Genomic DNA, 18,267 nt, shown 5'->3' with positions numbered 1-18,267 from the left:
CAGTTTCTTAGTTTTACATTTTAAATTCTGACTTTCATCATTTGCAATGTTTCTAGTTGCATCTTTGGTGATTTTGCAACTGTTTACAATGTCTTATCGAAAGAAATTGAGTTTTTTTTGTCAAAAAAGCTTGAGTTCACTTAGGGGTTTTGCAGTGAAAGACAGTCATATTTCTTAAATACCATTGAAATAACTAAAGTGAAAATTTTATAGTTAGACTATAAGAAGTAGACTATGAACATTAATATGATTGAACCCCAGGAAAAGGATATAAGAATTGATGAGATGAATATAAAAAGATTGACTGTAACCAATAAAAGGGAAAGTGGTCATAAGATTATGGCAGACAAGCTGAAACAATTATTGTGCAAATTTTAGCTTTTCCACACAATCCTGCACTGTAGCATTTTGCAACGGAAATAAGATACATAGCTCTGCGCTTCAGAGATGAGACATTATTCACACACCTGCTGGCAGTGTCGACACCAGGATAACAAAGCACACTGACAAGCCTGAAAAATGTTTTGATTAATGCTCATGTACTTCGGGTACTCTGACCCTACCAAACCTCCCATTATTCAGACAGATGTTGCTGAAGATAGAGCTTTGTATCTACAATACATGCAGTCGGTCACTCATGCATCTAAAGCTTTAGGATCATGCCGTTTCTTAAAGCACGGCACCAGCAAAGCTAAAATCATACGCTCGATTCCTAGGTATTGCACAAAGCTGATCAATAAGCATGAGTGTACAACACTGTCTTCTGAACTATAGTGCTCCAGGTTAGCTATCAATTATTAGATAATATCAAGGGAAGCTGAAATTTAACAAAGCGTTCTTGACCGTTGCCCTGATTATGGTTGACTCAGTGGTTCCTGTAGACTAAATTAAAGAACGGGGTCTGTTCTGTGTCAATGCAGATGCCTTACAGCTGATCCACGCAGTAATGCTAAGTGTTATTTATCTCTGTTGGAAGTTAAAAAGCCTACCCTGCAACTCTGCCAGTACAGAACCCAAAGTAAGCTAGAAGTCTAATTGACTTAATGGAATGAATGTAATTAAATCTGCTGCTCTACGGTTTACAAACGTTGCCTATGTTCTGTCAGATAAGGATTTTAAGTTAAACATGATCTTTCAGATGTATATTTTGTTGCATGTACTGGAGGGCTGTATCTTCTATAAAGATTTTGACGTACTACTCTGACCTAAAAATAAAAAATTAAGGTGTGTTACAAAAAGCATACCTTGAGCTTTCCTTGAGCTTTCCGGTTTATGACTTCCGGTGAGCCACTAAAGTTAATGGCAGTCTATTGCGAAGGACAAAAGTGTGCCGTTTTGACGGTCTGTTTAATGTTTATTATAAAATCCAAGAATACCGACATAATTTGTGCAGTTAGGGGTTGCCATAATAGCTAATACAATTGCAGAAAATCTCTACAAAACATTTGTTTTAACCACATGCACAAGAACGGAATGCGTTTAAAAAAAAACTCACACCAGAGGGATAGTTGTGACATTTTAAACCAGCCCCTAGAAAGTTAAAAACATGAAGTCTTGGTAAATTCCATGTACAAACACTCGACTGACTTTCTTATTGTAAAGATACTGGTATGTCTCTGTGCTTTTATATTTGCGCATTCAAGACCCGTCACCTCTGATCAACAACACGAAATGATTGAATATCTTCGTATATCAAGCAACTTCTCAATTTCATCCTCACACTGGTTCATACATGGAAGATGTAGTAAATATTAACTGTTTAAATCATGTTTTATGCGTGCACCCACTACACTGTTTTCTACCGGCTGGCTATTGAACCGAAAGTCTCGGAAAGGAAATACGTCACTTCCGCAGTTGAGAAACAGGTGGATAGAGTATGCAATTTACTGTGCACTATGCACTTTGTCCATCTAGTGTAAAGATTTTAGAAGTTTAGTATTGTCTCAGATGGAACACTAACTAGTTAGAAATATAAGCGGTTTCCTAGACAAAGGCAAATGATTTTAAGCATAAAGTAAATCAAAATCTATTTGTACAATTTACCCTTGATGTCAGTGTTGCCCAACATGATTGAACTATAAAGAGCACCCATTATCCAATTCATGATTTTACATTTCCTTTGGTGTGTAAGTGCATATTAGTTGTTAACTATATGCAAAAGGTATATAGTTTCCAACTTAAATCTCTTTTTTTGGACTACAACAAACACACAGATTGTAGGCAACAGTTTACTTCCTGGGCCGGTTGACGTGAACACGACGGTCATTATCATAATTCTAAAATATTTAAAGAATTTTCTGACTAAACCATGACTCAAACACGAGTTTTGTGCAGTGCATAGTAGTGCGTGTTGTTTGTCGTTTCTACCATAGATATGTATAAAGGCTAGATGTCTCGTATAAAGGCTAGATGTATACCACAGGGCGCTCGCTCATTCGTAGCATTGAGTTTTAATGGTGCAGGTACTTTTAAATAACCATAACTTGCTTAATTTTTTACCTATTTTCAAACGGTTTGGTTTTGTTATAAACGTCAAAGATGTACCCATGACACTGCATACTTATGCAAAAAAAATAAATTGTTAAAGCATCCAGAATTATAGCCACGTTAATAACGTTTGTAAGAAACCAAACCGTTTGAAAATTGGTAGAAAATTTAGCAAGTTATGGTCATTTAAAAGTATCTGCACCATTAAACTCAATGTTATGAGTCAGCGAGCCCCCAGTGGTAAGATGGCCGCCAGGTGATGACGTTAGAGACTCCGCCGTAACACATCTAGCATTTATACATATCTATGGTTTCTACGATCTCAAATGCAGACATGGTTTAAGGGCCCTATTTTAATGATCTAAGCGATGGTCTAAAGCGCACAGTCTAAAAGAGCGTGTCCGAATCCACTTTTGCTAATTTAACGATGGAGAAAATGGTCTTCGTGCCTTTGGCTGGTTTTGCTGTTTATTTCAGCAGGGTAAGTAAAGTAAAACTTAGGAATACAGATGAACGAAGTGTCCAGCGTTGTATACACTTCATTTCTCTACTTCATAGTACTGATGATGAATGTAAATGACATAGAATAGTGCATAAGTATGAGATTTTGGACGGACCTTCTGTCTTTATTCACTAGTACTACCATTGCCTACTGATGGAAAAACCAGCATACCAGCAAGACCAGCATAGGTTATGTTTTGGTGCTGGTTGCTGGTGACCAACAGCTAAACCAGCACCAAACACTGAAAAAAAAGATTCATTCAATTTACTAAATTTTTTTAAGGTAAGTGGTTGCAATCAATTTATTTAAGCTACATTTAAACAAAAGTTGTTTATTTTATTTTACTTTACTAATATTTTTTTTAATGTAGCTTAAATAAATTGATTGCAACCACTTACCTTAAAAAACTTGAGTAAATTGAATGAATCATTTTTTTCAGTGAACCAGCATTGACCACCAGCATGGTCAGATGCATACCAGCACAAGCATCCCATGCTGGTCATACCAGCAACGCCATATGTTATGTTTTGGTGCTGGTTTGCTGGTGACCACCAGCTAAACCAGCACCAAACCAGCATGGACCACCAGCATGGTCATAAGCAGCCATACCAGCAAGACCAGCAGCTAAACCAGCACCAAACCAGCATAGACCAGCATGGGAATCATGCTCAGCATGGTGGTATTATTGTGCTCGGTTTTGTTTTTAGTTTGAGCTCAGCAGACTTGGTTAATGTGAACTGTATGGAAAAAAGGAAATTTTAAATGTAATGTTTTAAGTTTCACTGAGCATAAGGTCTGGAAATTATGTGATTAAGAAAAAACTGACTAAATTCCCAATTTGGGTGAACTATCTATTTAACCAAATTTGACAGAGCATTCAGATGGGGTTAAAAATGCAGCCCTGCTCACATAATGACGGCTCTCGGTATCTATGCGCGCGCGCTTGCCTCGCGCTGTCAAACGTTAAATATCAGAGAGGGAGAGCGCGTGTCCGTCCCACTAATCAATAAACCATTTCCAATCCTTCACCACAGAAACACTTGGGCTATCATTCCTCGTTTAAAGGGATGAAAGCACATGGACAATATCCAATGTATTAAATAAGCAGCTTCAGTAGACGCGCTAGGTTTAAATGGCTCGTGTTCATTGATCACTCAATGCTGAATGTGCGCGCGTCTGACACTGTTCAGGAAAATATGACTTCCCAATTAAGCTTGTTAATGAAATACTTCTTGATCATTTACGATTGTTAAAACTACACACTTTAGTTATAGCACAGCAGAACAAACAGCTAAATTCGTTAAACCCAAAAATGTATCTGCCATCTATAATACATTGGTCAAATAGGCTACTAACGAAACGAAAATTTACCATGGTGTTAATACAGTAACCAAATGGTATGTGTCGTAACATATGCCTTATTTACTACCATGACAACTCTCTTTTAACACTCTTTTAATATGAAAAAGATAAATAAACGTGAAACACTGCAGATGACCAAATTAACTAAGCAATTCATATGTTAGACTAAGAGTCACTACACAAAAGAATAGATGGCATTGCATTTATGCTATATTTCCACTGAGTTTTATGTAGATTTATTGTCATTGCATCAAGCTGTCGTTTATTTCAATTTTGCAAACTGTAAATTAGCTATGGCATTTTAAGACAACATGCTAAATGCCCCTTCATTTGTAAATCACTTTGGATAAAAGCCTTTAAACACTGTTAATGCTTTTGGTCAATAAAGACAAATCAAACGTCGAAAAAGACAGCACATTTTTATAGTCTTTCAATTAATCTTGAAATAAGGCTGATTGTATCCCAGCACAAACCAATTATCCCCCCATATTGTCCCTTCGCCCCCCCCTCTCTCTCTCTCTCTCACTCACTCACTCACTTTCTCTTCTCCTCTCTCTCTCCCAACTCTCCCATGAGCTTTCACACACACACTCCAACACATCCCCCTCCCCTCTCATTGTACTTCGCTTTCCTTTGCTCACTCTCTTTTTACAACAAACATGGCCGCTAAATCGGATGGAGCAGCCGTGTGTGTGAGCGAGAATGAGGAGGATTCGCGGTGTCTGGTTGGCCCGGAGCAGAGCGCGGCTCCCCCGCACCCTCACGCAGACAAGCGCTTCTCGCCGCTGGACTTCTGCTGGGTTCTGTGCGCCCTCCTGGTTTTCTTCTCCGACGGAGCCACCGACCTGTGGCTGGCAGCGGACTACTACCTGAGGCGGGACTATTGGTGGTTCGGGCTCACGTTGGTCTTCGTGGTGGTTCCCTCCGCTGTGGTTCAGGTGTTGAGTTTCAGGTGGTTCGTCTACGATTACACGGAGATGAGCGCGTCCTCGGGCGGGGATGGATGCAATTTCAGCACCAAGGGCAGCGATCAGCGCAGCGGCGGAGCGCGCACCGTGCCCGCGAACGGCACGCGGAAATGCTGTAAAGCGTGCATGTGGATCTTTCAGTCCGTCATTCACATCTTGCAGATCGGTCAGGTCTGGAGGTAAGATGGATTGCATAGCATGCAGTACGTATTCGATGAAGTGGGAACTTATTGCCAAGGTTGTGTCCAGTAGCCTAATGTGTAAATAAGGTTGTGGGTATGATCCCAGGGTGCACACATACTGATAAATATGAAGCTTGAATGCACTGTAAGTTGCTTTGGATGAGCATGCATACATTTGCGCTTATATCTACTCTTAAGGTTCTTGGTCAAGCTGTGGTTCCTTTAAGAACCTTTAACATCCACAAAACCTTTCTGTTGCATAGTATAAACATTTTTGATAGGTAAGAAAAAAATATTTTAAATCTCAAATTATGCACATGATGCTTTGTGGACAGATAAAATGAGGTGCAACCCTATCAGTCTACATCCCGACTTGACCGCCTGGCTTTGCTGTTTGTCATAATAAATGGTGTGTCAAGGTGTACACAGTGCTATCTGTGGTCCCCTCAGGCTGATGCATATTACATGTAGGTTAAATAAATGTAGTTAAGACGTCTCCTTTGTGCACTCCACGTTAAATGTTCCCGAAAAAGAGTGACGGACACTGCTCGCTTTTTTTCAAAGTGCATGGTCAAATCCACAGTAGATTTAGGTGTTTGTTCAAAGATTAAGAAACTATTTAAATATCAGTGCCTTCTTCGGAAAGAAAACAAGCATTTGGCACCCCTACGTGCTCATTGTTAGCCACAGGGAGTACAGACAACTTCTAGACAAGTTTATTCCACTGACCACTGTGTGAATCATGATATGTTTTTGCACTTCTTGTTTTCCTCAGTCTGCTGCTTATCTTTAAATAGTTTTTATATGTTGCTGAAATTGCTCTTTTCTTTGAAAGTTGCACCGAGGCTGGTTTGGAGATGTCTTAGAGCATCATTCGCTCTTGGGAACAACGCAGTCATCTCCGATAGAGAAAGAGAACACAAAGTTGTCCTCTTCTGAGTGCTTCATGTTTTCTGTAGATCTTACGGCTTAATATGCACATGCAACGTGTTTATTAGGAAGACATGGTGAGAAAAAAACAGACAGGCACTTGATGGATTGTGTAGGTTTGTTTTGCTAATGACATTTGAGGTGCGCTGCTGATAAATGCCTTTGGAAAAGGATTCATCAAAGGAATGTTTTTACTCCAGATGGTGCTGTCCTTTATACCAGATCAGGGACAAAGGAAGCAATTCACTCTTACATGCACGTGAGTGTTTTACTGGTAGTTAAGTGCTGAATTATTAACACAGGGCCTGTGAGGACCTGTTCGTCTCAGTGATTGTGTGGGAGAGGATGTAGCATTTCCTGCCATCAATCTCTGCAAAAATATTCTTGTTCCCTCTCTCTTTTACTCTGTATGTCTCTCGCTGTCTTTTTATTTTACCTCCTACTTGCCTTCTGTATGATTTCTTATCATGAGCGGTTGTAAACCAATTGCTTGGTATGTGAATATTTGCATGGGTGTATGTGAGTTTCTCAGCTTTTATCTACCTGTGTGTTTACAAGACTATCGCATTTTTCTCTTTTTGGATTCCCCTTCCCGTTTTGAAGGTTTGAGTTCTTCACTTGTTGACACAAGTAAAATTTCTTTTCCCTTGCATTATGTTGGATATCATTTAGTATTATTATGGCAATTAAACAATGGACATTTTAATACAGTATAAAGATTCACTTTTAAACTGAACGTAGTCAATATTATAGATGAAAACCTTAAGTTAAAGAGCACCTATTGTCCGCTTCACGTTTGATGTGTAAGTGTGTATTAGTACACGTTAACGATATGCAAAAGGTACAAACCCCAAAGTAACAATGATGTGGGTTATCGTCTCCAACGTAAATCTCTTTTCTTGTACTACAACAAACACACGGATTGTAGGCAACAGTTTCTCCCGCTTTGACTCACAGCCTGTAAGTTAACTCCTGTTAGCATTGCATTCTGAGCGAATCTTTCAAACATGGTAAGGAGCGTCACATTTCCATCTGACGTCAGAGGTATTCAGGCCAATTTACAGATTAGCTGGCCAATCAGGAACACAGAGCTTTTCAAATCCATGCGTTTCAGGAAGAAATGGAAATCTAGAGCTACAAAAATGTACGGTATGTGGAAAATAATGTGTTTTTACAATAAACCACACAAACACATCGTATTATACCAAATACACAAAATAACATTGTTTCTTTAGCAATGAAATAGTTGCAGGGGCATGCCCCCCTGGTGCCCCCCCTCCAATCTCATTGGGCTAGCTGGATTTACTGTTAACCTGAAAATGCCCACCGCACCATTGGACCAGAGAGCTGTCAATCACTGTTTGATTTGAGACTCGCGCGAACGCGAAGAAGAAGCGTGCACATTAGTTGCGCGTTTTTAAAACAGGAGGAAAGAGACACCCACCGCACCATTGGACCAGAGCGCTGTCAATCACTGTTTGATTTGAGACTCGCACGAACGCGAAGAAGATGCGTGCACATTAGTTGCACTTTTTTAAAACAGGAGGAAAGAGACACCACCACACCCACCGCACCATTGGACCAGAGCGCTGTCAATCACTGTTTGATTTGAGACTTGCACTTATTATAGGTGCTCTTTTAATGTGTGCTCATGCCATGTGTGCCAGGTTTTTAATTTATACTCACTAAAAACATGCTGGGTTATTTTCAATTTAGCGCTGGGTAATTAAAGGATGAACTCAAACCACTATGCTGGGTTGGTTCAATCCAAAATGCTGGGTTTTTTTAACTTGTTGTGTTACCCAACTGCAAAATTTGTCAATTTGTGACCCATCGCTACATCTACATATTTTTTTGGCTATGCATTTACTGTTATGTTTAAATTATTTTATGTCATATAAGCTTTATATTTACGTGTTAAGCAGTTTTGATCATAGTAAAAACATTCTTATATCTTAGTGACACTAGGTGAATGGTGGAAGCAGGCTGATGATGAAGGTCGACAAGATATTTAATGATAATCTACAAGATGACATAAACACAGGGCACAATAAGATACACACCATAACATTAACATGACCGGACAAAGAGAGCGGCGAGGGATAAACTTCTATAAATGAAACGCAAACATGATAATTAATGGGACACAGATGAACTGAATGAACTAATAACGATACCTACTGTATGACAACAAGGAAGTGAAGGAACATAGGAGGAAAATATAAACTTAAAGGTGCAGTGTGTAATTTTGAGAAGGATCTCTTGACAGGATTGCAAAATAATATACAAACTATATTATCAGGGGTGTATAAAGACCTTTCATAATGAACCGTCATGTTTTAATTACCTTAGAATGAGACGTTTTTATCTACATACAGAGGGTCCCCTTACATTGGAAGTGGCACCATGTTTCTACAGAAGCCCTTAACGGACAAACTTTTTACTAAGTTGTCTCCGAAGATGACATGTTTGTCTGGTGGCGGCTACCGTAGCTTCTCTATGCGTTTCAAAAACAAGGGGTGAGCAGTGAACTGAGCCATAGGTTGCAATTCGCAACCTCACCACTAAATTTACACACTGCACCTTTAAAGTCCATAAACTGAATAAAACTAAATAGCACAGTGACACTCAGGACTTTACGGTTGTTTATACTATTGTCAATTTATAGTCATTGGTTCTGTAATTTACAGAATTTTCACATTTCTGAAGATATATTTTCTTTAATAAATAAATGTTATTATTAAAGGTGTTTTATTATATACAGCAAAGGATGAAATTAAATATTCACAATAATTTGTGAGCATTATTTAATTAATAACGGAGAAAAATATGGGTGACAATTTAAATTGACAATTAGCATCATTTAACAGACAATAATCTCTATAATCACAATGATTTATTGGACATTAATATTGACATTTATAGTCAGCTCTACATACCATTTACTGTGATATAGGTTTCTATAGGCTACCATAGGCCGAGGCTAATAATATACATGTGTGTTTGTGTATTTACATGGCATCATGTTACATTTGGACATCTGTGCATTGCTGTTTCTGTCTGTGTGGGTTGATGTTTATGTTGTTCTACATACAAACCACATGTGACCGAGCTCAAAGTGATATATTCATGCGAACACTGCAGTTGACTTGGCGGGTCGACTGTGTTTTCGCAACATCTAGCACTACTCTGGCAGTCATAAAGAGCAGCATAAATAACTCTGAAAGCAACTGAGAACATTCAGTTATTGGAAAATTCTGACTCAAGGAGAGATCAATGCACGGTGCTCATACAATATAAACCAGGCCTGAAAGAACCTGAATCAGATTTACAAAGTCAGATCTTCTGTGCCTATATCCGTTTTTATTTGAAGTCTGTGGTGCGTGGGATCATACAGTATATGTTACAGATATATAACAGATCCCTGATCCGTTTTGTTCGGTTGCTGACAATGACTAAGATCAGATGTTTCTGGGAATGATTTATCTTGGATCGTTGCATGGTGAAGTGAATGTCACAAAATCATCCTACTGTATATGAGTTTAAATGAGGCAAGCGATGTCAATCCCTTTGCACAGTAAGTTTTTCAATGTCATAAATATTTATTTATAGTGATTAATAAGTATTTTAAGAAATACTAATACTTTATTTGCAGTGTCAGATTTTTGTGCCGCACTGTAAGACACAAGTTGCCTTTTTTAGGCTGTATCAGGTTTATAGCATTTTTAAATACACTTCGCCAAGCTGAAGTAATGGGCTTAGTGAAGCCTGTTTTTACACCCAAATGCACTCAAGCACAGAGCAGCTGTTGTGATATGTGTGTTGCAGGTGTGTAAGGCGGTGAAGTATATCCGTAGGGCCATTAAGAGAGTTGATGGGGATATTCTCAGCAAGCTGAAGGCATTACGCCGCAGCTGGCACGCGTGAGGAGCATTTCAAACCTCAACTGCACCTCAAATGACATTTTCCCAGGAATGGAAAGCAGCCGTCTTTACCTTTGCTTTTTCCCGCTTATTAAATGCACCCATCATACGAACAGGTTTAGAAAATGAGGTGTCAGATTTTCTGGCAGTCCATTTCTCCATCCACCTGTCAGTCTCTCCATCTCACTCCTCGTTTGTCTTGTCAGAGCTGACCCAGTTCTTCACGACAGATGCTGGAAACACAATACTCACAATGGAGTGATAGATATGTGTCTGAGAAAGAGAGAGCGTTCACAGGTTTCCCAAACACAGCGGTTAAATATAGATCACGGCGTGCGGTGTTTGTACTGTATACGAATGCCTCTGTGTACCCATCTGTTTGTCAAAATGAGTTAGCGAGAGATTTGGCCAGAATATGTGTGAGTGGATTTAGGGACCGCGTTGACGTCCAGGGACGCCGATCTCATTTTTCTAGCTCTATAATACCTGTAGAAAGCTGTTCTTTAACACTCCCATTCATCTCAATGGCATTCGCTTGGCCAGCACGAGACAGCCTGGCAGTACATGATTTGAAATCTGCCATTTTTGCTCACAGCCGTTCACTTCCAGGTCTTTTTTGAGCCAGTCACCTGTGCTGTAAATGTCATGTGACTAATTACTCAAGAGGAAAATTACATCACGGCCGTGCCGATTGGCTGATGGCGCCACAAGAACATTCACAGTCCAAGGGCCGTTTATTAGCTGCGAGGTCATTTTTAATGAATATTTCCTTATTTTTCACTGACCCGGCTTTTTTATGGACTCATTTTGTGTTATTCTGACAGGTCATCACAGTTTACAGGATGTGTTTTGTTTTATAGGCACACACAGGACATGGGGTCAGCTGAGTTGCAATAAAACTTTATGATGCATTTTATTGCAAAGCCATTAATGTTTGTGTGTTTGTGAGGCGATGGGTTATTTAATGTCTCGACTAATCAGTTAATCAAACAGTGATCTGACACTGGCAGAAAAAAATCTTATTTAAAATATTTTTATTAAAAATCGAATAAAACCCGTTTTGATCGTCCTTGAGCATTGAGTTGGTTATACCTTAAAGTTTTATATCACCTGGAGGATGCACATTGATTTCTCCTGTGCAATTACACGTGTCAATCTTATCTTATTACTGTGATCTGATTGGCTCTGACAGTTCTGGGCTGTGTCTACTCTACACATGTATGCCACAAACTTTTACAGAGGATGTTTTTCAAGATGAATTATCTTGCAAAACCAAGTTGTTATAACTTCATGCTGCATTATTTTTACAGTGTAGATTGTAAACCTTCACCCTTAAAAATAAAGGTGCTTAAAGGGGTCATGAACTGGCTTATTTGATTATTTTGTACGGTTCCACTAATAGCGTTTTTACCTATAAAAAACCCAGTCATAATTAGTAAGTAAGGCTACCCTGTTTTTACGCCTCCGTTTCAAAACACTCCCTTTATCCGAAATCGTATACTGTGATTGCATTACTGAATTAGATGAAGTATACTCATTGGCTGTTAAAACAGTAGGTACTTTATAGTATGAATATGGATAGTATGAATGAATTCGGAAGTATATCCGCCATGTTGATACATCACGTGAGATTCGTCGTCATAACGACAAGTTAGTCATTAACTAGAATGATGTTAATCAATTGCAATTTAACCACAAGGGTCAGCTGTTTAATACAGTATACAGTGTATGTCATCGAATGAACACTTTAGGATCTCGCCAGACATACACTCTTAAAAAAAAACATTGCCATTGAAGGACCTTAATTTGTCTGAATCAGTCGTTCTCAAACTGGGGGCCGCGAGATGGTGCCATAGGGGACCCCAGTTTTATGACATTTTATAAGATACATTAATTTATCCTGAATTCTGTGTAATTAAACCTAAAAAAAAAATAAGGCTATAACCAACAGCACTACTTTGTATAATTTAATGTTTTGTTTATTTAAAATGTTAAGTTTTAGAATTGTTTTTGTCATAAATTTTCGTTGGGGGGGCTGCGAAGGAATGCACCATACACAAGGGGGGCCTCAAAATGTTTGAGAACCATTTGTGTAAATGGTTTCATACCCTTTAACATCTTATAAAGCAGTGTTGTAGATTTCCATGATAAATGCGTCTATGTCTATGGATATAATCATCACAAATGTTGTTGAATAAATAACAAATCCCTTATAAAAAGCGTCTGCTAAATGACTAAATGTTATGAAGCCCTTCACCTTTTTGGTTTCGTTTTATGTCCCTTTTTGCTACACTTTTTCTCTATTTATTTCATATTATCTTTCAGCCACTGTGTCTCCCCTGTGGCATCACATTACATATATATATCTTATCCCTGTTGTCATCACACTCAAGACAGAAAGAGAGAGAAAAGACTAACTCTTCTCCCAAGAAAGAAATAGAGAGACATGGAGCAGTGGACTTTAAGCCATTTTCATTTCAGATCTGAGTGAAAGATTTCCCGATTACAGGATGAGTGTAATAATGTCACATTAGGAGATGAAGCCAAAAGAGGCTCCCTAGGTACGCAACCCCTCTTTGACTCAGTTGCTTGAATATTCATTGAAGTCATGTATATTCATGATGGTCTGGGCTAATAGAGTCTGCCTATAATGATTTTCCTCAGCGTTTTTGAAACCCACACTCTAAAAAAGTCATAAATGGTTCATAAAGGGACAAACCCGGACAGCACTGCAAAAAATGATGTGTTAATTTTTAACACATTGTGTGTGTCATGCCATTTAAGGCGTTATTTCATGTTAAAACAAATGAAAGGGCCAACACAAGTTGTGTTAAAAACAGTGATGGGAGTAATGGGTTACAAAGTAATTCCGTTACTGTAATTCCGTTACTGTAATTCCACTCCTTTTAGCGGTAATTAACATGTAACTACGTATTTTTTAAAATCAAATAACGCAGTTACAATTAGTGAAATTTAAATGAGTTGGTTACTCCTGTTACTCTATTTTGTGGTAAATGAACACTTGCAGACAAGACATTTCTGATATAATGTCGCAGGACCCTGGTGGGCAGCACAATGAATAATAACACACAAGGTGTGTTAGTATAGGGACAACACATTTAATAAATCAGAAATGTCTTGTCTGCAAGTGTTCATTTATTGATTAAGTACGATTAAGTATTTTTGTCGCTTTATAAAATTAAGATTGAATCTTACTAAAGGTTGAATTTACAATTTGTAAACAGAATTTTGTGTCTAATTATGTGTCTATACTCACGTAAATTGTAGAAAGCCAATCAGATTGGAGCTGACGCTTTTGTGTGCAAATCCATCTGACAGTCAGTGCATGTGTACATTGTGTGTGTAATGTCTAAGAATACAAAACATGCAGCATCCCAAACTCTCACCTTTTAAATAGCCTCTTTTGCTTCTTTTCATAATGCGTGTTTACGTGTGCAGTAAAGAGATCTGTTTGGTCACACTGAGCACATGGCTGTGCGATCTCATTAACACACAACTGTGCTCACACGCATAGACACACAGAGATGCCACTTGAATTCTCAAAGCCCAGGACAAAATCCTCCCCCACTCCAAGTATGTAGTTGTCAGTGTGGTCTGTAGAGCTGCACGATATTGAAGACAACTGCAATAACATGCTAAATATTGAGGTATGCGATATGATGCAGCTTTCGCTAAATCTAATTTTTAAGTTTTAAATTTAATTTTTTTTTAAAATAAAAGTTTAATAAAGTTTGTACATTTAAAAAAAAAGGTAATGTTCACCTTCAAATCAGTATAAAAATAATGATATAAAGCATTTATTTTATTAAAATGCAAATGTTTTATGCCAAAAATGCAAAAAATAAATAAATAAACCATAAGTCCAAATGTCATCTTATCTCAGTAGATTTACCAAAAATGGCCACTAGGTGTCACTGGTTTGTTCTGTACTCTTGTCACAAATCGATACATTACTGGCACTGCATTATTATTAATGCATTATTAATAGTGGTTTTGAAATATGAGCTTTCCAATGATATATAGGTTGTCTAGATTTTTGTAGATTTATAATAGGACATTGGTGTTATGAATAAAAAATAATAATAATATGTATTCGGGCTGGCGTCAATACATTAACAAAATGACTTTCACTACATCATTTCATGCATCAAATGGCTTTGAAATATGAAAACAACATCCTTAGAGATTTCCAATGATATATTTATGTTTAAAATAGGACATTAGTGTCATATGTAATAACAACCAGTGGGTCGGTGACATTTTTTATAGTTACTCTCGCTACATCATTCTTTTTACAAAACAGGGGTGAATTAGAAAAACGAGACTCTTTGAGCTTTCCAACTATAGGGGTGCGCGGGGCACAAACTAACGCGGGGTTAATTGTAACACGGACCGTTTACATTGTTGCACAGGGTTGAATTTGTTTTTCCAGAATTTTTTCACAATGCCAAAAGACGGTCTCCTGCAAATTACTGTATTGGAAAGATATAGAGAATTATTGATAAAGAGTGTTTTGGTGCTGCCAGCAAAAAATAAATAAATGTGCCTGTCTTATCAAACATTTTGTATCAAAATTTATTTTTGTTCATATCTTTAATATCGATTGATTAAGGTCATGTTAAAGATTAAAATCATAATGAAATAATGGCTAAAATCATAATTTTGCTGCTTTTTCTCACATATTTAAACATTTGTATCCATTTATACTTGAAATATGGTTAGATGAGGGATGAATAGTGTAGATACCCGTCTATTATAGACAGATATATAAACAATATCCACCTCAAGTATATAGACAAAATAGTATTGAAATATTTGCCTGCAAACTTAAATTTTAGCAAGTGTTACAACTAACCCCCTGCCTGTTACAATTAACCCCACCTATGGTGTAAGTTGTAACGTTTGCACTTCTGTCATGTTTGGTGTAATTGTCCAAGAATGGTAAGTACTAGAAACAAACTTTAAATGGTAATTTGTAGCAGAGATGTGTGTGTTGCTTGTGTAAAAATATAATTAATCAAACTCAAATATTTTTTAATGATTGAGCCAAAACCAAAAAGTGTTAGGTTGTGCCCCTCCCTCCCCTACATAGTTTGTCAAGATTATTTTAGGTTTAGAGTGCTATATTAGTGTCATAAATAAGTAATAACAACCTGGGCCCACCTGTGGGCCGGTGATATTTCAGCGCTATCTCACTAGAATCCGTACATATTTTACGAGTTGGCTGATTCTTATTAATTCATATAAACACATTAGTACGTTTTTGTACGATTTGCCTTGACCCCTGTGACTTAGGTGTGGGGTTAGGGGTTTGGTTTAGTTGTTGTTGTTGTTTCATGAGAATCGTCCGTTTTTGCACTCGCCAACTCGTAAAATATGTACGAATTCTCGTGAGATAAGGCTGGATATTTTACAAAATGACTCTCACTTGCAAAATGTTGATAAAATGTGAAATCTATACTCTTAGAGCTCTCTCGTATTTAAAGGGGGGGTTCAATGGTATTTCAAGCATTCTGACGTATTAACACAGTTGTAGAGTTGTTTCCTCATGCTAAACGTAGGCAAAGTGTCAAAAAAGCATTTGGGCGTGTTACAGAGTATTTCTGTGCCGAATACACTTCGCCAGAGTTCGTACAAGTTTCGGAAAGTTTTTTTTCGATTACAGGTCCAACTGACGTTTCAGTGGTTTTCTATACGTATCAATTCTTTATATGGGCACATTCCCCGGAAAACCCCGCCCACCCGTCAATCAGCGGGAGATGCTAGCACTTGCAAACATCTTATCACGCGGCACAGCTTTGTTTAATTTCAAAACTCCACAATGGCACGAAAGATGAAGTGTGCTTTTGGATGTAAGGAGAAAAATCCAGCCTTATGAAAACAATGGATATAGTTTATTACCCGGGGTAGAAGCGGAGTTTTGCGTGTGTGTTTGATGCGCTGGATTTTCCAAACCGGGTCACGAGTTGCATGCGGTAAGTAAGACTTCTGTCTTATGTTGGAAATATGCACGTGAATATTTTATAAATGACACGAACATGTAGTTAAAACAGTGTTGTATAGTGTTGCATGACTCGTACTCGCTCCACCCGCAGTAGTAACTCCTCCTTCTTCATTTTTTCGTACGTTATCGGAAAGATTCGGTAAAGCTAATCTTTCTTTTATAAATCTGATTAAACTAAAGACTCTTCGGAGATATAAAGGATGTCATACTACTCTATAGGTACTCCAGATTAACATCAGAAATGCAGAAACTAGTGTGTTACGTGAGCTTTAAATCATTCCGTTATTGCAAACCTTGCTATATGCATACAGCAAAATGCACATTTGCGATAAATAGTTTCAATATAGCCTATCTTGCAGCCCAGGTGTGTATGGTTGCTTTGGTGTTTCAATAGTCAACCTCTATGATTGTCTCTAAATATGGCTATTAGATTTGTTTACCTGTTTATTATCTCCCAAGACTCAAGATTGCATTCACACCCTGAACACAAATAGTGCTGAAGAACAGTTTAACATCGGGGTCGGGCTCGACCGAATGAGCAATAGTAATATTGATGCTTTCATAGCAAGCACCACTAATTATTTCCAACAAGAACCCTCTAACATAAGGCCTGTTAGTCACACTATCGATTCAGCATAATGTTTAAAATGACCACTGTCTACGTTCACACAATCCTCTGATTCTATGAAAGAGTCACTGATTTAACAATTCTGCCGCACACGCTGACCGTTCCCCTGATGAATGCGTTCGGTTCCTTTATTCTTCTGCTCACCTCATTTTTCTCCCCCACTTCAGAAGGTCAAGGATGAAAAATGAAAAACAGAAGAATGGTCCGTTCCAGTTATTTTCCCTAGCAGGCAATGAAAGGCCGAAGCAGAAGATAACTCAGCCGAGGTTCCACATCCAGAAATAACGCCACTTTTCCGCAAGCTATAATCAGCGATTTTCAAGAGCGCTTCTTAGCGCAGCGTGTCACAGTTTCACTCACAACAGTATTTTTTTGTGTACTGAAGAAAATGGTGTCAACTGTGCTTTTGGAAAACTGAATAATTCAGAAAAGTTTGTGTTTATCTATTTACAGAGTTTCTGTCCTTACATCTTAATATCTTGATGTTATAGTTGTTCAGGTTAGGACTGGTGTGCATATTTTCATTTAACTGAAGGCTTTACTGCTATAAAAAGCCCACAACAAACATTGATTTCTATATACTAGGAAGCACGTATATTTTAAGAGCGGTGAGACAAAACAGGCCGTGAGTTGTTCCCTTTGGTGCAGAGTTTGCTGTGGAAGCATTTTCACATGCACGCTAAACAATACAGAGTGTGGAGTCTGAGTTTTAAACAATAACACCACACCCACACAAATAAACACATGCACACACACAGATATGCATGCCAGCAATCTTGTGCAAGCATACAGACGCATACTTAATGGCCTAATAAACAATCCATTCCATTTGGTTTACTTGAGAAAAAATGTATCATGGATTTTGACATGTACATTATGAATTTCAATGCATTTCACATCTGATATAAATCTAAGTCTGAATTTCAATCTCATTGCATGCTGATTACATTTGTATTCCAGAATGGTGCTTGCCGAAGTGTGTTTTCATGAGATCTGTAAATTAGGGAGGTGTGCATGGGTCTGTTAATTTCACTAGATGGTTTACCCAGCAAACACATCTGCCTGTCGAAATCTTAGGGGATCCGCCCACAAGCGGTGATGTCATGCATGGGTGGTTTTATATAGAGTTATTTTTGGCTGTTCCCTGCTGAAATATTGTCTGTTTATGTGTCATGTCGTTGTGACATCACAATGTCTACGTGAACACACAGGATGTTCACTTCTTTAATGTGACTTCCTGCAATTTAACAACAATATTAT

At 38.0% G+C, this 18,267-nt stretch overlaps 1 protein-coding gene across 1 annotated transcript in view; it reads left to right on the top strand.

Moving 5' to 3' along the window:
- The first annotated feature begins 4,912 nt into the window (after nt 1-4,912).
- The window catches only part of xkr7b (XK, Kell blood group complex subunit-related family, member 7b), a 79,200-nt gene continuing 65,845 nt past the window's right edge, over nt 4,913-18,267 (top strand). The window contains exon 1 of the mRNA XM_055188859.2: nt 4,913-5,498. Within this exon, the coding sequence (XP_055044834.1) occupies nt 5,011-5,498 (488 nt within the window). The 5' untranslated portion in view covers nt 4,913-5,010. The remainder of the gene's footprint in view (nt 5,499-18,267) is intronic.

The sequence above is a fragment of the Misgurnus anguillicaudatus genome, chromosome 13 (assembly GCF_027580225.2).
Source record: "Misgurnus anguillicaudatus chromosome 13, ASM2758022v2, whole genome shotgun sequence".
In the NCBI taxonomy this organism is placed as follows: domain Eukaryota; kingdom Metazoa; phylum Chordata; class Actinopteri; order Cypriniformes; family Cobitidae; genus Misgurnus; species Misgurnus anguillicaudatus.
This window is presented reverse-complemented; position numbering and strand designations above follow the sequence as displayed.